This window comes from Xyrauchen texanus, chromosome 19 (genome assembly GCF_025860055.1).
Source record: "Xyrauchen texanus isolate HMW12.3.18 chromosome 19, RBS_HiC_50CHRs, whole genome shotgun sequence".
Lineage (NCBI taxonomy): Eukaryota > Metazoa > Chordata > Actinopteri > Cypriniformes > Catostomidae > Xyrauchen > Xyrauchen texanus.
The window spans coordinates 26,099,820-26,123,734 of NC_068294.1; the positions used below are offsets into that span (position 1 = coordinate 26,099,820).

The 23,915-nt window shown below is 38.4% G+C and overlaps 1 protein-coding gene and 1 long non-coding RNA gene across 2 annotated transcripts in view; one reads left to right on the forward strand and one right to left on the reverse strand.

Moving 5' to 3' along the window:
- The first annotated feature begins 12,159 nt into the window (after positions 1–12,159).
- On the forward strand, positions 12,160–15,113 carry LOC127660040 (uncharacterized). Its single transcript, XR_007972600.1, has 2 exons — positions 12,160–13,050; positions 14,680–15,113. It is a non-coding gene; the product is annotated as an uncharacterized LOC127660040 (long non-coding RNA).
- Positions 15,114–16,626: 1,513 nt separating this feature from the next.
- LOC127659385 (LON peptidase N-terminal domain and RING finger protein 1-like) overlaps positions 16,627–23,915 on the reverse strand; it is a 29,038-nt gene continuing 21,749 nt past the window's right edge. The window contains exons 11-12 of the mRNA XM_052149175.1: positions 21,367–21,516; positions 16,627–19,446 (exon numbers count right to left, since the gene is read on the reverse strand). Coding sequence (XP_052005135.1) covers positions 19,297–19,446; positions 21,367–21,516 — 300 coding nt within the window. The 3' untranslated portion in view covers positions 16,627–19,296. The remainder of the gene's footprint in view (positions 19,447–21,366; positions 21,517–23,915) is intronic.

Genomic DNA, 23,915 nt, shown 5'->3' on the forward strand with positions numbered 1-23,915 from the left:
TAAATGCGCCCACAAATGCGTCGCAGCGCCCATTCTCTGCCCGCTCTGTTACACGGCCAGCAACCATTCCTCTGTGTGTAAGTCCCGTGCCCATGACTATGCTTAGCGATCACGTAACAGATGTGACTCTTTCCCCATTCATTCCAATCGGAAGTCACTCACAAAACAGCCTGTTCATGCTGTCTGCGAGCAATCATGCATGAACACACTAAACGCGCTCACACATTTTGTTCAGCTCTGTGTGCGACAATCAGAGCGAATTGGCCATTCACCCTCTAGCGTTACGCTTCAAAGCGTGGAAGCTATTCCAGGGATATCCAAGTGGGTGTTAAGCACAATACAACAGGGCTATTTGCTACAGTTCGATCGCCGCCCCTCGCTTCAGAGCTGCTCGAAACCACTGTGAACACGGAAGCAGCCTGCATGCTTCGTTCAGAAATAGCAAGCCTTCTGTGCAAAAGGGCCATAGAAAAGTGCCACCCTCTCTGAGCTGAGTCGGGCTTTACAGCCGTTATTTTCTTGTTCCCAAGAAAGACGGCGGCCTCAGACCCATATTAGATCTCAGGGTTTTGAACAAGGTGCTTGCAAAAGACCGCTCAAAATGCTTACAATCAGGAAACTCCTCGTGCATGTGCGCCAGGGGACTGGTTTATTTCTCTCGATCTGAAAGATGCATACTTTCAGATTCAGATAAATCCCCGTCACAGGCCATTCTTGAGATTCGCCGACGGCCAGGTTTATCAATACACCGTCCTTCCGTTCGGCCTGTCCTTAGCACCCCGTACTTTCACGAAGTGCATGGATGCGGCGCCGCACTCCTCGCGGAGTTAGGGTTTGCGAATTCTGAACTATTTGGACGACTGGCTGATTATGGCTCAGTCACATATGGAGCTTCTGTCTCACAGAGCAGTTCTCCTCAGCCATCTGAACAGTTTGGGTCTTGCAGTCAATTGGACCAAGAGCTCACTACAGCCCAGTCAGACCATTTCCTTCCTGGGAATAGAACTAGACTCCGTGGCAATGACGGCTCGCTTATCTACACAGCGCAGACGCCGTGTTCAGCGACTAGTCGCGATCTTTTCAGATGAACAGCCTCACGCCTCTGAAGAAATTCCAGAGAGTGCTAGGTTACATGGCCTCAGCCGCAGCAGTACTTCAGCTGGGTTTACTGCACATGCGCCGCTTCAGCATTGGCTAAACACCCGGCGTCTCGCCGGGCTTGGGCCACAGGCCGCCAGCCCATCAAGGTGACTCAGACCTGCATATCAGCTCTGCAGCCCTGGACAGTGGCCGAATGGTATCAGCAGGGAGTGACAATGGGAGCTGTATCTCGCCGAAAAGTCATCTCGACAGACGCGTCCAACACGGGTTGGAGCGCGGTCTCGCGAGGGCTCTCCGGTTTTCGGCCTATGGTCAGTTCAGGAAAAGCTCCTTCACATAAATTGTCTGGAAATGATAGCGGTCGAGTGCGCTGCGGCGCTTTCTCCCGGTCATTCAGGGTCACCACGTCCTGGTCCGTTCGGACAACAGATCTGTGGTATCCTACCTAAACCGTCAGGGCGGTGTCAGATCCAGGAACCTCTTCCATCTGACAAAACGCATACTGAGTTGGTCCCAGTGCCACCTGCGCTCGCTGAGGGCGACGCGACGTGCCAGGCCACCTGAACGACGGCCCGGACAGACTGTCCAGAGACAATATTCCCCAGGGGAATGGTCCCTGCACGCTCAAACATTCCAGACGTTATGGCACCTATTCGGCAGAGCAGAGATAGACCTCTTTAGCGTCCAAAGAGAACTCTCACTGCCCAATATTTTTCTCGAAGCGAGGACGCCGCTGGCCCAGGACTGGCCCAGATGCCCGCTTACGCCTTCCCTCCCGTCTCGCTATTGCCACAGGTAATGCAGAGGATCAGGAAACGCGTCACTCGGTGCTCCTCATAGCCCGCGTTGGGAGAATCAGACATGGTTCCCGGAGCTTACGCAGCTGTCACTGACAGCGCCGTGGCCCATCCCAGTGAGAGCAGATCTCCTCTCTCAAGCTCGCGGCACAATCTGGCATCCCCACCCAGAGCTGGGCTGCATGCGTGGGTGATCAGCGACTACCCGTCGCTCTGCCAGAAGGAGTAATAAACACCATCATACACGCTAGAGCCCCTTCCACGAGAAGACTCTATGCGTCAAAATGGTCTGTGTTCTCAAAATGGTGCACCGACAGAGACCTGGACCCACGGACATGTGGGGTGTCGTCGCTGCTCAGTATTTCTACAAGAGCTGCTGGATAAGGGCAGATCCCGTCCACGCTCAAAGTGTATGTGGCGGCCGTTGCGGCGTTCGCTGAACCCCTGCACGGCCAGTCATGGGGTAAAAACGAGCTGGTCATCCGCTTCCTCAGGGAGCTAGAAGGATGAACCCCCGCACTCCCATCGGTTCCTATCTGGGATCTTTCTATAGTTCTCGAAACTATGAAAGCCCCCTTCGAACCACTTCAATCCGTGGATTTGAAATACCTTTCACTCAAAACCGCTTTTCTGACTGCCCTGTCATCAGTCAAGCGTGTGGGAGACCTTCACGCGCTGTCTGTCAGCGCTGCGTGTCTTGAGTTTGGACCAAGTGACTCCAAGGTCATTTTAAAGCCTAGACACGGCTATGTTCCCAAGGTGATCGGTACTCCTTTCAGAGCACAGGTCATTTCCTATCGGCGCTGCCAGCACCGGATAGCGACGCGACGCCAATCTCCTTTGCCCGGTCAGAGCACTGAGATTGTATACTGCGCGCTCCGCTGCTTCAGACGCTCGAGCAGCTTTTCGTTTCGTTCGAGGGCGCACCAAAGGTCTCGCGCCTCGAAACAGACACTATCTAGATGGATAGTGGACGCTATTGCTGCTGCATACGCGTCAAAAGACCTGCCATGCCCGTTGGGTATTAGGGCTCACTCCACTAGAGGCATGGCATCCTCGTGGGCATGGTCCAGCGGAATTTCCATTCACGACATATGTCTGGCAGCGGGATGGACTTCCCCTCCACCTTTGTCAGATTTTACAATATGGAAGTGCCCGCTCTGCAGGCAAAACTACTAGCGGTTTAATAGGCTACAGCTCCCTGGTGAGCTGCACTGATGGGACACATTCCACACAGACCGGCACCGCCGCTCTGTCGCTCCCGTCCTACTATGTGCTTATGTATTACACAATCAATGACCCGCATTCTTGCTGGCCAAATATTATTTCCCCACTCATAAGGGCTCCCGGGTCCCCCTTAATTCCCTGGGGCTCATACAGTGGATGCTTGGCGCGACGGCGTTGACAATGGGTTCCCGTAGCGTAAGCTAGCTTACGCAATACTGAGAGAACCTCTCGTAAGAGAACGTATCGGTTACCTAACGTAACCTCGGTTCTCTCTAGATGAGGAACGAGTATTGCGTAACCGGCCGTGCTCACGCCACGCAGCGACTTTTCGCTTCAGTCAATGAAAACCAGGGTTCCAGCCTACGAACTACGCTTATATGCACTCTAGTCACGCCCATTTTGGCGGGCTTTGATGCAGTGAGCGCGGACGCTCTCTCATTGGATGCGAGTTCGCCCAAGCTCGTCTATAGGCTGCAGCAGTTGCCGCAGAGCAACCTATGAGCTCGTAGCTAGCTCGCTCAAGGTCTGCAGCTGCCGCACTGCGTTGACAATGGATACAAAAATTAAGGATAATTTTTTGGCTTCAATATCTCAGAAAAGATGAATCTTTCCCGTAGCGTAAGCTAGCTTACGCAATACTCGTTCCCTCATCTAGAGAGAACCGAGGTTACGTTAGGTAACCGATACGTTTCGAAGGCTGGAGGTAGGACGCGTCCTTTGAAGACTGCAGTATAGGCCTACCGAGTGTCCTCCTTTAAACAAGCCTCGTTTAAACAAACGGAAACGGAACATAACTTGGTTGCTATGACAGCATGTTAACTGTCTTTAACAAGCGCGAGCGCTCTGAGTGAGAAGGAAACAAAGTCCCTTTAGAAGGGAATGTATTAGGTACATTTTAGGCGAGTTATAATGATGTAAAGTGAAAAGAAAATAGATTTTACGGTTGTACTTTTAGAATTATATATTAATATAATTATACATAGGCTATTATATACTCTTGGGAATTAAGAGTCCTTGCGTTTGAACATCATATTTACGGGCAAATTGGCGTCATTTTTAAATTTTTTACATTTTCGTTGAAGCAAAGAATTGTGGATTGTGAGTACCCACGGAGGATGCATCCTCCGAATTCCCCTGAAAGCAGGTCGCTTTTCTGAAACGAGTCAGCCTCGATGACGTATGCGGCCGACAAATGCGACCTCCAGACGACGCAGCCATCCAAACGACTTATTCTTCTCCATTTTGTGTTATTGTGTAACAATATTAAAGTTAAATGTCGTTTGATTGGTTGTGAATAAATTCAGCTCTGATTGGTCAGTGACAAGCGGCGGCCGCGGATAGATAAAGTAGGATACTTTTATCTTGTGCTGTATGCACCGCATTCAGTCGTGCTCATCAAAGCGGGAGGATTGTCAGGAATGAGCTTGGAAAGCGGCGCCACTTCGACTGCCGCCTGTCCCGTTTCTCATATTGAAAATTAATAGGGAACGCGCAGTGACAGCGTCCCATGTAAAACCGCCTTAAATAAAGCATGACCTTGTTTCGTTTTATTCAGCATATAACATAATTGGGACTGTGGGACGTTTTTCACCATAATAATTAGAAGAAACTGATTTCCAAACTTCTCTTATAATGTACGGCTTCGTCCAAATCTGACATGTGTCCTTAAAGTGATTGTTCAACCATAAATGAATGTGTCTGTCATAATTTCCCACCCTCATGTTGTTCCAACCCCATGTGACTTTGTGGAATCCAAAAAAAAATTATTAAACAATGTTAGAGCCTGACATTCTCAGTCACCATTCCCTTTTCAAATATGGAGGAAAAAAACATGAGGTGACAGTAAATAGTGACAATATAACGTTCTGTTTCCTTGATTGTATTAGATTAAAGAATGTAATAGCCTATGGTTTGAAACAGTATGATAACAATTTCCAATAGTAATAATAATTAATATTAGTATTAGTAGTAGGCCTATGGTTATTATTATTCTGCAATACATGTTGAATATGTATTATGCAATGGAATATTGGGGCATAATCATCCATTATATTTTATGTGGAAGTAACTAGTTACTCACTACTTGATCATTCTTTAAATTGGATCCTTTCTTACTCGAGTAGTTTTTTACATTACTACTTATGAATTGTACTCTCCCCACCTCAATAAAATATTTTATTTAAATGGAGCAGGCCACCTCATAGGTGCCAATATTTTGATATCACATGGCCAGACGAATACTACAAAAATGACCAAGAGTAGGCTACCGTTAAAAGTATTATTTTGCCTCTTACCTATCAGGGATTGGTTTCTATGGCAACAAGGGGGCGTTTGTTTGACAGGCAGGGACTGGCATACTCCCCGCTGGCCGCAGAGTGCCCCTCCATCATCTCTTCAAAACCTTCCATCTTTGACTGGCAGTGTGGAAATTACATTGATTTTATCCCAAACTAATTGCTACCATTTTGACACACCGCTCCAATTGTCTGCTCATCACATCATGCGAATTTCATCAGCACACTCTGATGTCCTATCCGTGTTACCGCCAAACACACACACATTTTCGTTATAGCAGCAGGTTCTTTGTTATGACTTATTAACTACAAAATGGCTGTCATCCTCACTCAGAAAGTCATAGACAGAGGAGCTGAAGCCAGGTGATGGATCAATTTAGCTTACTGTGCTGCTCTTCTGCCTGTGTTTGTAAAGGGCTTTGATGTTCAGTTTGAGCTGCATCACAACGACGTGCTCAGATGCAGTCTCTTTTTGACATTGTGCAGGAATGCTGCATTTTAAAAATGTAAATGTCTCAATTAAGCTTTTTATGCTTAAAGTCACTACCCAGCTAACAAAAAAACGTCCCCAGAACGTCCCCTGAACGTCCACTGCGAACGTTCCCTGAACGTCTTCGTGTAGGGTTCTTTAAACGTTCGCAGGACGTCGTGGGGGACGTTAGCGGGACGTTCGCAGGACGTTGCGGGGACGTCAGCGGGACGTTCGCAGGACTTCGCGGGGACGTTCGCGCGACGTCCCGAGGGACATTCACGGGACGTTTAGAAAACTTTCGGGGACCTTTACGGAACTTCACTAGAAGTCCTTTTAACATCTTAACACCCTTTTATAGTGTAGCATTAGTCTGATAACACAAAATTGAACAACCAAGGAACAAACACACAACAAGGAAAAACACACAAATTCCGAATATCAGGACACAAAAATACTTTTATTTTCATAAACAAAAACGTGTGTGTGTGTTTGCGTGGAGTTGCCAAGTTTCCATGTTGAAGCGTTACTCCTCCACATCTGATTCCACCCTTGGAACCTAAAACAAAGTAACAAAATGTAAACCTTTAGGTTTTATCTTAAATACAGCTAGTTTTCTATAATTTAAATATTTTTAAATGGGCTACAGAGGATCATTGTGCCCTAGGCTAGAAGTGATTTTATTCAAGAACACATTGTGCGGTTATACTTTGTTTTACGGTGTCATTGACAGCGTAATTATATATTTAAGTAATATTATACATGTAGGCTACTTACTATAGAGTTAGGGTAGGATTAGGGTTTGGTTGAGGGTTAGTTGCATGTAATTATGCATAATTATGCTATTGTAAGTAGGCTACATGTAACAAGGACACTGTAAAATAAAGTGTTACCGCATCGTACCCACTGTCTGTTTGCATACACACACGACACAAGCACAGCATCATAGAGATGTATGAATTCGGGAAGTCTCCTGGTACTGAGTACAAATTCATGCATTCATTCTGCGTGCTCTTTATACACATAAATGACCTTTTACTTGCCGATACACACCTTTTTAGTATAAAGCCTATACGCGCTTTTTTAGGCTATGATAGGCTACACACACAAAAATAAGTCATCTTCAAAAATGCTTAAAGATCATACAATTTTAACTTATTTTTTCATATATCATATTAACAATGACAACAGGTCTATATTTGTCAAGTAGCAAGACATGCTTAAATATGCAAACATTATATTTGATTAGACACATGGCAATTCACCGAATCATCTTGCTCAAACACTTTTGGAGCACCCATGCAGGTGAAAAAGACGTAGACATATACTAAATGTATTAAAAATGTACTTGAGTATGTTTTTAGTAAAATAAACTTTTGCCAGGGTTGATATTGTCCCCACCACCTTTTAAAACATCTCGCGGCACGGATTGTAGGCTACCAATAAAAATAAATATTGTAGCCTACTGCAGCCTACTGTACGGAGTGGGGGATTTGGTGGTGTAAATATATTTATTCTGAAGCAATATTTTCAGATTTGACACGCTTAAATCTTCATATTTGTGATATTTACCCCAGTGTGTTATTTATTTTTATTAAGACAACTTTACGTTATTAAATGTATGTATCATCTTTCATGTCAAATTGTTACATTTGATCAATAAATTCAGTTATAATAATAAGAGGGCTGTTACCCATTACATTAAATAATTCGCACTGCAAAATTACAACTGCAATAAATAATGTTATGAGATTGATGTTTTAAATAAATGTTTGAATATACAAATAAAAAATGCAATGCTTGAACATGAAACTAAACCGCCAATAGGTGGCGGCATGTGACCGTCTTAATTAGTGAGTCATAATTGAGTCATTCATACAAAAGATTCCTTCAAAACGCTGAATCGTTCAGTAACTGCGCTGCTGTTGGAACTATTTTCGTCGGCAAAATAGAACATAAACAGTTGATATTGTTTGTGTCTAAAATGTAAATAGCTTAATAATACATATTAACTACGCTACTTGATTAATGAACTATAAATTCAATGTAACATTTTCAATCGTGATATTAATATTTAGCAAAAAAGCTCCCTTTGTTGTTTTATTTATAACATATGATTGTTTAACATAACACCACTAACGTTTGATTTTTTACCTCAGTGCATTTCTTCTGTGAGTTTTGTGTGCTGTTTCACTCATTTGTTTTTATTTCTCCACGAATGTATCTAAGCCTCAACGCGACATTGTTACCAGAAATACACCCATTATCAACCGCTGTTTAACGTTACATTGAATGTAATAAAATCACAATCATTCTTACGTTTCGGTGCTTCCCTGGTTATTGTTTTTTTGTCACTAAAATTAAGTTACTCGTCCGGTCGGTCAAGTACAATAAAAGTACTTCGACCCCCTCCCCCTGCGAGCTGCTGCGCCACCCCATAATCCCGCTGACAAGAGTGGAAGACTGCAGGCTGCACCGTCATTGCTAATTGGTAAGTGCGTTATTCAAGTATCATTTAGGAAGTACATTATAAAAGTAAACTGGTGTTGATGTCATGTTAGTCTGTTACATAATTATATAGGCTGAATCGGTGATATTTGCTTATTATTCACCAAAATTGCTGAATTTAATTCACCAAAACCCCCCCTGCTTTTTACCTGACATCTTTGAAAGACAGATGCAATGATTAATGCATCCATGGCCAGGATATAATTATAAAATATGACATGATTTTAAAAGTTATTATTTTAAGCCTATTTGGAGAGAGAGATGTTTATAATGTGACAATATGTCAGTCATCGTGTGATAACGAAAATATAACTAGGCCTACTACTACTTGTTCTAAGCAGGTGTTGTCAGTGAACAGGCTGTAAAACTGTTGTCTAAGTTACAGACACTCATGAAAAACTGATGCTAATTATCTGGGAAACATTGTCTAACATCAGTCAAGTTGTCATTTTTTGTGTCAAACAAGTTGTTTTTATAACATTAAAACAGGCGATCATGATTTATCTTGAATCTTACCCAGATACAATAGTGCTATTTTCTGATTGGCTATTGTAGGGTAGAGTGAGTATAGTTGAGACACTTTTTTCGTTTTGATATTTCACACAAAAATAGATACTGAAAAGAAGTGAATTTCCACATGACATGCCACATGACATTTCATTAGCTTGTAGACTAAGATATTATCAATCAATAATACCCATGAGTAGTTTATATTTTCCACAATTAGCTCATAAAAATAAGGTGCTTTTTGTCTCAACTTTGTCTCAACTGTACCCATATGTGGTACAGTTGAGACACCCATTTTTAATGATGTAAAGGTAAACTAATCGTTCATTGCAAATATAATAAATAAAGACAAATAAATAAAATAACAATTGTGCAACATGTTTGTTTATTCATCCATTTAAATTAATTAATTTTGTTTAAATTGGCTTTATGCACAGCTGCACTACTTCCTGAACTTCAGCTAGCTCCTTTGTTTCCTGTCTGCCATTATTGGACAAACTGATTAATCCAGGTGTGCCTGACCTCAGTAGTCACAACAACAATAATCAGACACACCTGGATTAATCAGTTTGTCCAATAATGGCAGACAGGAAACAAAGGAGCTGGCTGAAGTTCAGGAATTAGTGCAGCTGTGCATAAAGCCAATTAGCACTGGTAAAAATTTATAAAACAGAAACAATATATTTTATATATTATTTAATAATACAGTTTATTTATCACAAATATCCAATTTTAATTTAATTTTGCGGCTTATGCTGGCTAATTACTGACGCTTAACCTTGTTTTTCACTGTGTTCACATATTAGATGGAGAAATAATTACAGAGGGATTTATGGATATCTGCTTTTGTTATCCTGTAAATCAGAATATACTGTCTATGAATATGTTGCCCATACCTCTCTATCATTTATCAGTCTTTTACTTCTCACTAATTTAGACTTTTGTTTCCACAGGTGGGAATGCTGTCCTCCATTGGTTGAAGAGATACCAAAAACATCATAACCAACCATGGCCATTATGGCTCGTAAGTATTATATATAGATGCCTTTCACTTTACCTAATCACCACTCTCGCATTCATTACTCACTACTCTATGAAGGTAAAAAAGTATCAACACCCTAGAGCACGTAGATGTGAATTTGAGAACTTGTACAAAAAATAATCATATTACGTGAACATTTACACTTGCAACTCAGGGGCGGTGAGAGAGAAGGGGTGGCAGGGTGTTCAAAGCAATGTGTTTAATTGTACGTTAAGCATCTCCCTCCCATTGAAAACGCTTAATAGACCAACAGTTATTAAAAAAAACCACACAATTCGTTATACATTATTAATAAAACAAAGGCAGCAGGTTTATTTGCACTGAACACAAATTTGCTTTCTTTCGTCATATTCTGTGCTCATCTGCTTTTCTGTAGAATGCATTATTAGTATGGTGTTTACTGAGTTTGATAATATCATTTATTTCTTTATATATCAGTCTAATGCATTAAGCCATGTTAGCATCTCAGAGCGTCTCCCTTTCTCTCTCACCGCCACTGAGTTGCAAGTGCACAAGTTAGTTTTGCAACGAAATTTGAAATTGTAGTGACAGATTTGAGAAGTGCCTAATTGAGGTTGTACTGCGATTAAAGGCAAATATATATATTACAAGTTTGTGACTGTCATTGTATTTCTGTGAATGGCATTTTTCACATTTGTGACTACTTGTCTGCAGCTTCAAATTCAGAATATATATATTTTTTTTGTCTTTTGTCTGCGAGTGCAAATTTCAACATTCAACTTCAGATTTTAATTTGACAGGTTTTCACATTGGAGCTGTGAGTGTAAATGTTCACGTACAAGTATGAATATTTATTGTACAAGTTCTCAAATTCACATCTACGTACTCTCCAGTGTTAATACTCTTTTAAAAGTAAGCCTACTTATATTGTGAGTTTTTGGACAAAATCCTCTTACCTGAACATTTTTCTTTGCTTTCTCACGATGTGGAGCATGCTTAAGGGTCACGGCTATCATGTCTTCCACACTCTGGGTCTTGTGGTGTGGATACACCTTACTGCAGGCACCTTCAAGTTATAGTTCACAGTAAGTATAACTAGATCACAGACACATGTAGAAAGTATTATTCTCGATAGTACTAAAAATCCATCATGTTCTCATAACAGATCATTTTCCACTTATATATTTATATGCTAAGTTTGAATGAATATTTCAATCAAAGAGAATGAATCTATCACATTCAACTTGCGCTTTTTGCAATCTTGGAGACAGGATCTCTTGAGTAATGTTTTGAACTTACGTATGATCGCATCATTGATCAGCAGTTGCTGAAATGCCCGTTTTCCTTTTCTCCCTTTGTAGCTGTATTCAGCCCAAAGGGAATTCTCTCCGATTTTTTTAGCATTCTTCTAATGCCATCCCCAAACTGCCTGCACTCTGAAGACAAAGATATCGAATCTACATACAAACAACAACAATCAGTTATCAAAGAACAGTGCCAAGAAATTGCAGCATAACATAAAACAGCATTTGTTTCAGCACATACAATCTTCTTGTGAAACTCAACAGCTTTCAGCTTTTCGCACAGCTCTTCCAATTCCTCCACTGACTTGCAAGGCTCCTCTAGCACCTCGAATAGGTCCAAGGCAGAGGTGCTTTGCTGGTTCACAGACTGCAGTCCAATAGCTGTTTTAATATCGGCATGGATTTGGTCAAGTTTCAGCAGTATTCTTCTCTCCAAGCCATCAAATAGCTGAGAGATATCTGTGAAAACATTGTGAAAACATTGTCTCTCTCTCTCTCTCTGATTTTTTTCTCAATTTTAGTAATTATAGCCATTCAGCATTACAGTATAATTAAAATCTATCAATTTTAACATTTATGTAATAAATGCTTCAAATAACACTATTGTAATCAATGCAACAAAAAAGGCCTATGCCCTTCAAAATATTATATATATATATATATTATAGCAAATGTCAAAAAGACAGATTAAACAGAGCTGATTCATATTAAAGAAAGTATGACTGTTAGAATCACAATGCCTGTACATATCTATCCAGGTCATCTGTATATATGTGTATAAAGTCTTTCTTCGTACCTTGAATCTGCTGGCTTGTAGAACTGGACTGTGGTTGGAGTGTTGAAGCAGATTGAACTGTAACCACATCAATCAAAAAGATTCAATGTTACAATGCAGAAGTTTTCTGTTATCCTGCTCACCTAGGCTTCATTTATTTGATCTTATATGTATGTACGGTTAATATATATTAATACACGTAAGTTACTTACCTCAAATTTAACTTTATTTCCACTGGTTTCGCGAAGAAAGTGGTGTAATGGACCTGCGACGTACTATGAAAGCTAAAATCCACTAAAATATGATAACTAATGTAACGTTACCTATGATATGAACGCGAATACGATATGAAAAATCAAACAAATAAGTAACTTATAGCTATAAACCTCGTATAAACTAACTAATCCTATTCACAAACACGTATGAACAGCATATATATACACACAACTTAACTAACGTCAATTAAGCTACGAAAACTACCTATCTAATTATCAAACTGTACACTATAACTAATATAAATACTATATATGATAACTATAACTTAACCTATGATGAAATCTAAATGAATCAACTAACTTATCTAACAATTAACTACAAAATACACGCAATTTATGAAAAAATACGAAAATCAATAGGAGCTCGTCTATATCCACCACTGTCTTTCACCAACAAACGTTAATTCCGTTATGTCAGTTATAAGTATCTCTCGCGAGGTGCATTCAAATTTGTGTATTCAAATGTATTTTATCCCCTCTCTTAGTCAAAGCTATAGGTCAGGACATAGCTTTTGGTTTGGCTGAATTTTAATTGTGACAATTCATCAGTGCTAGTGTTTTTTTTTTTTTTCTTCTTCTTCTTCTTTCCCTATTAAAGGGAAGTTTGTTGCTTTTTATTCCAGACTCAACCTTTTTGTAAACCCACAGATGACTATTGTAATAATAATGGAGGATTGTGGTACAAGAGAGCATTTACACTTAACCTAACAATTAATGCCTATTAATCTAATTTGTTTCTGTGTTCCAGTCCCTGGTGTCATAGTTTACTTCCTGGAGGAGGATGCTTTAGGTAAGCAAATTCAAATGACACCACTACCTGAAACGTTTGCTTTCTTACTATTTTAATAACATATTAGGGCTGCAAGGGTATTATGTATCTGTGTAAAACAAATGGAAATGGGGTGTTCAATACTGAAACATGAATTTATTAAAAATCTTAGCATTTGTTTTAACACCAGGGCTTGACATTAACACCGCTTTGGCAGGTTGAATTTTATATACCTTACATTTTTCAATGGTAGTGTTTTAAAAAGGCATCTGAAATAATAAAACTAAGTGCAATCTAGTGTTGGCAGTAATATTGATTTTTCGATACATATTGATACTGAAATATCTGAAACTCTCTGGCAGAAAAGATACAAACGATACCAGCTGCGTGTTCTCGCTCTTTAATCTCTCCGACCATGAAGTTGACACACCAACCCTTTACTCACTCATTTAATTTGCTCCGGATTAATGTTGTTGGTGGTACAGGGCTTGAATTCTGGCGAGGGATTGCGCGTATTGAGCAAAATTTTACTCATTCCTGCAGATTTTGTGCTCTCACCCAAAGTGCACTTCACTGTGATGATCCAATAGTTCAAATTATCATAGAAATCAGCTCTTGATAGAAACTTGGCGCTTAAAATAATGTAAAAAAAAATAAAAATTATCAATTACATTGTTTCGTTACTACGTGGTGACAAGTGACTGTTAAAAAATGTTTTTGTTATTGAATTATTTATTCAAGAGAATGTAGTACTGTATGATGCTTCTGAAATAAGTCAGAAAGTTGTGATGAATTGTTTTTGTAAATGTTACTTATACAGTCTTGTAGAATCGCAATTCTTAAAAAAAAAACGCAATACATATTGTATCGCCATCGTAATAGTATCAAATAGGGAGATAGGCGTATCGTCCCAGTATAATGGGTATATATATACCCATTGCTGCTGATATGGTGCTAAATCATACATAAATATAGATTGTTTCATTGTAAAATCTGTTCACTTTGGACCTATACAGATCTGAGATATTATTTGTATTCACACAATGCAGGTCAGACCAATGTGGCCAGGTGAAAAAGACGTACTATTAAAATGTACTTGAGTATGTTTTTAGTACAATACAAATATACTTGAATGCATTTTTAATAAATTTTACTGTACGTCTTTTTCACCTACAATGAGCAATAATTCATTATTTGGTCAACTGTTCTTTAAGGACACTTTTACAGCAGTATTTTTGGTGTTTGACATCACAGAAAAGTGTTGAAATTTTTTTTGAAGTACATGAGAACAATTTTTGTCTGTAGTGACAATATTCTTTTTGTAGTTTATACCTTTTACAAAATGTTTCAAATGAACAGTCACATTTATTTATTTTTTATCAAGCTTGTATTCCTGTTTTTTATATATATATATATTTGGGCTCTCATATTATTCAGATTTTTTTTTTAAATGAGAATCATGTATTTCCACCCATCCATTATGCATGAACTGTTATTCATATTATTTTTATTTTGGGACAAAAAATACCTTACTTTGCAGCCTGACCAACAGTTTGTCAATTGAAATGATGGGTGTGTAGAATGTGAAATTGCCGAAGTTTACATGAGGATGCATGTCTTACCTGTATCTTTTTCATTTTTCTTTTCCAGCAATTTCAGCATTGGACTTGTTCCCATCCTTTTTGGTCGCCTCTCCTGCACTTGCTGTTTGGAAGTCATTGCTTGCATCTGATTCAGGACCTGTCATTCTGCATTTCTGTTTTCATTCGCTTTGCTTACATTTTGAACCCTTAGCAATAATAAACGTTTTCTATTTGGGCTATAGTTGTACATTCAAGTTTGTTTTTTCTTAATTGAATGTGTTTGTGTGGATATGCAACAATTATTTATTTTATAGTACTTCATTGATGGAAATTTGCAAAGATTCTGAATTAAAAAAAACACATTAACATTGTTCTTAATTTTTATTGTCATTGTTTTAATCAGTTAATCTATAACTGCACAATGGTGGTGCACTATTGCCTGATTTTGTGTGCATTGTGATTTAGATTATGCAACACATTAAATTGACCCTAATTAAGTCATATAGTAATGGTGGTGGAAATTATTTAATGAAAACAATTGCATTGTATCATATCTTTTTATTCATTTTAAATAGTGAAATCAGGTTTAGTTGGATCATTGTAATACAATCAGTAAAGGATCAATATTAAGGCCATGTTTTACAGAATATTGAGTAGTTTCTAAACCATTCTTAAGAAACATGATTTGTTACATATAACTTTTTTTTTTTATTGGTAAAACCATTTCCACAAATAGACATGTTTTTCCTTACATTACTATGGTTTAATGCATTAAAACCATAGTAATGTCAAAAAAAAAAAAAAACATTACTAGGTAATTGGGCGTCCTTGGAATGCCCTCCAGCGAACGTTATAAACCGGACCAAATGCGGACGTCCACGAAACGTCCCCCCGCGAACGTTATAAACCGGACCAAATGCGGACGTCCACGGAAAGTCCCCCCGCGAACGTTATAAACCGGACCAAATGCGGACGTCCACGGAACGTCCCCCCGCGAACGTTATAAACCGGACCAAATGCGGACGTCCTCGGAACGTCCCCCAGCGAACGTTATGAACCGGACCAAATGCGGACCTAAGTAGACGTTCACAACGTCCGGGGGACGTCCCCTGTTTGCTGGGTATGACATTTTCAGAGCATTTATCTAAGACTTGTGCGACTCGCTTGTTGATGGGATAAATAAGTTACTGCTGAAATCATAGTTATGAAAAGAATCCTCAAATGAACTTGTCTAAGCACAACATTAAGTGTATAATACATTATTAATAATGCATAAGCAGTGATGATAATGTAATAACAACCTAGCAGGCTGCAGCCATTTTTAACCTTTAGAGTCAATAATTCATGCATATGTAGAGTGTTTGCTTTGAAGCAGTGGATTAAAAAACAAGAAAAAAGCTCCAATGCCACCATTCTATAAATGCATCCAGAATACAGCCTGCATACCGTTACGAACAATATTATCAGCATAACAATTTGAGTGAAAAGTTGATCCCAAAAAATTAAGATGATTTTCAGAATTTCTTAGTATTTGTCATGGAAGAGATAGGATGGATGAAAGGAAATATGACTTCTTGTACATTTTGGCCAATGACAAAAATTTGCTTGTTTGATTAGTGACCTAAAGTAATGCATAATAATAATCTGAAATATTTCCATTTTTATTTTACGTCCTGTATCGTGTTTGTTTTATATTTTAACTTGTTTTATGCCCAGGTTAAATAGGATCCCAAAATGTTTATATGGTCTCTGACCTTTGGACTCCACTGTGCATTATATGCTATTGAAAACTAAACGTGTACTTGATACATGCTAAACTCTTTGAAGCGTTTGACATTCTGGTGGCCATTTATTAAATATTTAGTTATTGTATGACGCCATCTAGTGGTTGCTTGGTAATATAAACGCATTATAAAGGTTGCATTGTTATCTTCAGGTGACAGAAAAGAAAAGACATTTTGAATTAACTATTTTTAATGTAACATTTTATAATGTCATAAAGAGTCATCAGGGACAAATATCTCTCTCAAAAAAAAAATAAATAAATAATAATAATTATATATACCACTGATACAGGCCCCTAGTATACACCAGGGCATATAAAATGATAAGACACTAGAGATAAGGCTGCCTTAATTTCAAACATATAGAGACATGGCATTAAGAGGAATTAGTGACCAAAATAAAAAAGGAAAAATAAATAAAATGCATGATTGTTTTTTTTTTTTAATAAATGTGCAAGCATTTTACCATTATTTACCATTGGCCGGAAAACATTTGATTCTCCAAAAATGTTAAGCATTTTCAGAACAAAATTATTATATAATATGGGTTAGTGATTCAACTAATCTATAGATTAACCTAACAAAAGTCTCTCTTTATAGACTCTCTTTCTTAGACTGGACAACTTGTTTGAGGGCTACAATAGCACCTTTCTCTGTAATGAGATTATTATTAAGAATAAATTCTCTCTCCAAGACTACAGTTATGCTATCTTAAAGCAAAACCACAAGATTTGCCACCTTTATATACACATTTCCAAAAGGCTGAAAAATATGATGGCATTTGTGATTCAGGCAAACAAATACATATTCAAGACAGACCTATTGATGGATGAAGCAGTTCTGTAATGTCTCAAGAAAAACTTTCTTAGTAAGTTTCAAGTCCTGTCTCCTTAAGGTGGTAGGTATTAGCTGTCAAGTGTGCACCTTAAAATACGAAAGGAAACATCAGATGCATGATTCTAACGTTTCTATAATTTAAATTATTCAATTAAATTTAAATAAAAACCTTTTTTGATTTTAATCCCTTTCATAAAGATTGATATGGTTTGTATGCACATGTCTGTCTGAATCATTGCAGTCTCAATTGCGATCACAAGTAATGTGTGGCTCAGCATGAGTTTGACCATAGAGGTGTGATCTTTTAAAATGTGATGACTAGTTCTCTTTCTACAGTGTGAAGAATATACTTGTGGCCCAGATCACAGAATCTTCAGATCTCAGGTTTTGAATGAGCCCTATTGTATAGCACAAAATATTTGGATTTCCACATGTTCAGAACTACTGCATTTAAAACAGGTTTGAAAACAAAGCACCCATCCACAAGTAACTGGTTTTCAAGACCAAAATGGAAAAATCACAGTAACTATCTTTAGAACAATGAACAAAAGATCAAATCTGAGAATGTTAAATAAATTTACAGTGCATATGGGCACCTGTTAACACTTGTTGGACATCTAGCCATTAGAAGGTAGACATGCATGAAGAAAAGGAAAAAACAAAAACATTTGAAAAACGTTATCTCCCAATTTCAAGTCCATGTATACAATTATGTTAAATCAGGTGTAACATTGCTGTTTTTACATTCTCTCGAGATGTGGCACAGAAGGAGAAATAAAAAACATTCATTCTCAATCCTTAACCAAACATCTGAATCTAGATTAAGGCCCTAAACAAGGCACAAGAACACACTGTTCTACCAGGTCTTCCGGACTGCTACAACCTTCACTATGCCTCCTAGAACTGCCCTGGAGACCATCACAAGCCCGAAATCATCTTCTGTTTTTTAGTTCACCTAAAATTTTAAATTATGTCATCATTTACCCCTGTAATTTCATGTAATTTCAACCCTGTATGACTTCCTTTTTGGATCCTCTACAGTAGCAGATTTAACTTAAACTGCATGGAAAAAAAGCAGCCTTCTGCTAAATATCTCTGGGTTTGAAATGACATGAGGGTGAGTAAATGATGACAGAAATAAAATTTTTGGGTGAACTATTCCTTTAAGAGTAATGTACTCTTCTCTCTATTAACATGCTAGAAAGCTTGCCACACATAATAATGAGAATGAAAAAAGCACAGCTACAGTAGCAGCTTTCATTCATCAATTCACAATATTGCAACAACAAATAGAAAAAGCAAGTTTTGAATTGTATTATCTGCATTATTATTAGAGTATAAGTTTCAATCCACATAACTTAAGTACAAAAAGTATTATTTCTGATTTTTCAAAAGTCATGATCATGGCCGGAATTATGACAGAAATTAGCAGTGAGATTAGGAGGCTGTATTCATAAACGCCTTGTTCATGCATAATTAATGAGCTCTTATTCAGTCATCAATCTCTTGGGCCAACTCTCTCGGCCACAAATGTAAACTACACATTTAAAAAATCCTGGCCAGGGCCCATTAGCACTGGCAACATTTAATCTCAAATGTATTTCTCAACAAAACTAGCTGTTGGTATAAACAGCAATATTTGGCATCGACTCTTGACGTTTAATGAACAGTAGGAATTAGTTCGATGACTAATTCAACAGTTGTACAGCCCATAAAAAATGAATCAATCGATTTCCAAAATATTCAAAGCTCTTGAAAACTAGAAAAGATCCCAAAAATATGTAATCTTGTTTTTAACAAACTTATATTATACCGACGTGTTGCCTTACAGAGTGTTATACATCCAAGCACAAGTAATCTTATGTATGTGTAATTTTAATGATCAGAAAAAAGTGATCAAATTTTGTCCAAAAGAGATCAAGTTTTGTGGTGAGAGGAAACATGAGAGATCATTGCCTTGAGTAAACAAAAATTATACATTCAAATTTGTGTCTTCCATGGTACAGTACATGCATGTGATGACAAAAGAGATCAAAGATATGGGCTTATAATGTGTATCTATCCTAACTCTGAGAGAAGTATTCTAGTACAATGCGTAAATGACCCAGTCTGTCCTTCAGGGAGGTAAGAGACAGTATGGTGGTCTGATAGGCTGGATCTAACTGTAGCACAGACAGCAGCCACCAGCACCAGGCTGGCCCATTAGCAGAAGCCTGTAATGCACAAAAACACATTCATTCTCATTAAGACAGCTACTAATAGGATCATTAAAATGCATGTTGCTGATTCTTCTTGTGTTATGTGCTATTTAGAGAAAGATCGATAATCGGTTTGACTGATATTTTTTACCAGTATTCACACTTTTCTACCTAACTGGTTAGTGTTTCTTTAATATTAGCTCTATTACTGATAAATGGCACCATATGTTATGTCTCAAAAGAATAGCACCCAACAATGACATTACATTAATAGTGAGACAACAGTGTTCATATGTAGAGTAACTTAGTTATTTAATGTATTGTTTGCATAAATTACTCTTAACTCATAAATGACAACATACAAACCACTCATTCTTAAGTGAGAAAAGTGTTAATAATGAATAATAATGAAATATTCATAATGCATATTATGTAAAAAAGGAGAGATAAACACATAGAAATATATATATACAGTATATATATAATTTTATTATATAAAATATATATATATATATATATATATATATATATATATATATATATATATATATATATATATATATATATACGTTTTTCCACAAAACTATATGTCAAGGCTATCAATGAGTGCTTCTTCAGCTTCAGACAATTTCATGTCCCAGAGATTGATTTTTATTAAAACAAACAGATTTATTATTATTATTTTTTATAAGTATTGTTTATGTAAGTCACATAAAACTGTGAACCAGGCCTTCATCATTTCTTTGTGGTACTTTTCAAATCTTTTATGTTTAGATTTTACTGTTGTTATTTTTTTTTTCTTTATCCTTGTCCATGACACAGACTTTCAATATTAAACTAAGAAAATCCTTTTTATATAAAAATAATTTGTTATTTTATAATCGAAACAATGAGTGAAATAAACATACACCATTTTAATATTTATTGTGGGAAAGTAATTTCTATAAACTGTAATTTTGCTAAATTGTTCAAAATGGGTGAATATATTATAAGATTATGTGTATTTATGGTACATAAAATTAAATTAGCCTTAGCAAGACAAAGGAGTCAGACATTATATTCCAAAAAAAATTAATCACCTTCATTTCCACACAGAATTCTATTAAACACAACACAGACTTTAAATTGTGGTGGAAATGACAATGTGATGAGAATTTGTTCAGAAAAATTTACAAATCTCCTGTGATGTAGTTTGAATTTTTTTTTAATGGTATTTTACTTTCTGGGAGTTAATGGCATAAGTTGAAGAAACACCCCAACAGAATAAGCAATTAATAACCTACCGGCGCCCTGGGGGTCCCTTGACACCAGTTTGAAAATGCCTGGTATAATAGAACAATAAAAACAACAAAAATATTCTGCATACTGGTTATCAAACTTTTAAATATAAAAATAACTGGTATCTAGGGGGCCTGGGTAGCTCAGCAAGTATTGACGCTGACTACCAACTCTGGAGTCGTGAGTTCGAATCCAGGGCGTGCTGAGTGACTCCAGCCAGGTCTTCTAAGCAATCAAATTGGCCTGGTTGCTAGGGAGGGTAGAGTCACATGGGTAATCTCCTTGTGGTTATGATTAGTGGTCCTCACTCTCATGGGGCTTGTGATAAGTTGTGCAATAAGTTGTGCGATAAATTGTCATGCACAGCGAGCCACATGATAAGATGTGTGGATTGACGGTCTCAGAAGCAGAGGCAACTGAGACTTGTCCTCCGCCACCCATATTGAGGTGAGTAACCGCGCCACCACGAGGACCTACTAAGTAGTGAGAATTGGGCATTCCAACATTTGGAGAAAAGGGGATAAAAATAAATAAATACATAAATAAAAGTATCAAATTTAAAAAATAACTGGTATCTGTATCAGTCATAAAAGAAAAATACTGGTCACTCTATTGCTAACTGATAGTGAAAGCACTATTCTGTATGAGTGATCTGACCTGAATGTCATCCTCTTTTTCAGGCATGATGCCATACTGGTGACTAATCTGCTCCTGAATTCGGCTGTTCAGACGGTGGTACCACTCCCTCGCCTGCTGATACACGCTGTCATGGAGACGCTGCAGCAATTCAAGCTCTGCGTCTTCAACCTAAAAAAAGACACATGAAACAAATGGCAACTCTTTCAACTCTATCTCCAATGCATTAGTAAATGAAAAAACAATCTTGCATAATCAGTATATATGTAAATGGGTTTGAAAAAGCTTGAATTTGTTGAATTTGAATTTGCAACAGGCAAATAAGCACAACCTCATTGACTTCCTAATGTTTGTTGAATACATTTGCAATTAACGCTGATTAACATTAACTATTTACTTGAGATTCAAATTTGGAGTACTAACAATAGGTTTCAAATGTATTGCAAGTATAAGCAATCCATGATGCAAACAGGCTCAGGCCAATAATAATAATCCTCTCTCATGAATTTTAAATACACACATTTCTTTTACTGCTCAATCTTGACCCAATTTTTTGACTGTAAAGACACGTAAACAAAGGGAAAGAGGCAAGGAGCTGCAAATGTTTTAACTAATTTTCTTGACTCCAGACTAACTCTCTAATGGCAATTTAACTGAAAAACACCAACACTGTCACATAAAGCATTAATGATTAATTATTGAAAGTTTAACTGCAGGAGTCAGAACCGCCCTGAACCTTAGACTGAGAATGATTTAAGAACATTTTGGTTAATGATGTAACCTTGGTCCTTAGAAATGAGGAATGAGACACTGCATTAGTAGCTGATGCTTTGAGAGCTCCTCCCTGGGGAAGTGACCTTGAAACTCTATATCTTCATGGCAATTTGATTGGCTGGCGATGCTTGGTGCTCCAACCTATGCATGCATCATCACAGGCATATAATACAGAGCCCAGCATCACACCATCATGATTTTCAGACTGAAGGGCAAAGAGTGCATTTGTCAATCCCTAAACCATGAAAAATCTGTAGTGCGGCACTACATCTTTTCAGAGGAACAAGCTTATATCAGTGACAGAGATGTTCTCTTTAGAGTCAATAACTTTGACTCTGTGTCAGTAGCTGACGCTGTGAGAGCCGTATGTCATAACACCATGTTAGTGATAAGGCAATGCCCACTAGCCAACATGGTAGTAAAAAGGCATTTCTACAATCAACGCTTTGCATGGAAAAACAGGAAGGAAAGTAAACCTTATGGCACAATACCAAGACAGAGATCCTAGAAATACCTGGCTGTGGTCCAATGTCTCAGCACATCTTTCTACTTAGTGAGAAGAAAAGCAGGGCAGACACCTGCCAATGGGTTTGGTCCAATGAAACCAGCCAACAGGTTAGTAAATGGCTCGCATGTTCTCACTCACACCAGTGGGAATAAAGAGAACCACATTTTTGATCTAATACCCAATACAACGATACTAACCAACTTGTCAGTCATCATTGAATAATCAACCCTCTTCTGTGTGAAAATGTGGGAAGTAAAGTAAGATACATGCAGATTACAAAACCTGGCAAATTTTCAACAGGAAGCCCAACTTGCAGCCAGTAATATGTCTTCTAGTGGCATGTCCTTTTTCCATGCCCAGGAGGAGGCCGTTCTCCTGGTGGAATAAGCTTTAACACCCTTGGAACACTGTATGCCTAGTGAATCATAAGCGAGTACAATGGCATCCAGGACCCAGTGGAAAATTCTTTACTTGGAGTTGGCCTACCCTTGTGAAGAGACTCCAAAGCAAATAAAAAACATTTCAGACACCCTAACTGACTTGATCGATCGAAATACATGCATAATGCCATCACAGGACAGAGCATCTGTAGTCTCTTAGCCTCATCTGACTCAAAGGTAGGAGAGGAGAATGTTACAACGGGGTGAAAAACCTGAGCCCTAAAGGGGGTTGCCAGCAATTTGGGGACATAACACTCTATGGGCTTGAAAACTGCCTTTAACAGGCCTGGTCCCAACTCTAAACAAGAGTCGCTGACCGAAAAGGCCTGAAGGTCCCTTACATGTTTGACTGATGCCAAAGTGAGTATCAGCATAATCTTCAGAGTATGCATAAACTTACCACCCCTAGTGGCTCAAATGGGGAACCTGTTCATGGCTTTTTAGCCATCTCGCACCACGCAAAAAATTACTGACCAGAGGGTGTTTGCCTAAAAACAAGCTCTCAAAGAGATCATGAGTGGCCGCTATGGCAGCAATGTAAATCTTGAGCTGGATGGATGGAGTCCTGCATCCAAACACTACTGCAGGAAAGAGAGTATCATCTACATAAGGAAATGTGTTTGGTCCACACTTGGGGAGGAACACCAGTCAGCAGAAAGTCAGCATTTAAAGACATACAGCCACCTCCATAAGGGGGACATGGCCTGTAGTATGGTGCCTAGCACAGGTTGTTCTTTTATAACCCTATTGTGTCAGACGAGTCCCATTCCGAGGCCAGACATGCAGTCTCCAGAGCTCTGGCTGAGGATGCCAGATCGTGCCTCAAGCTTGTGAGAACAGATACCGCC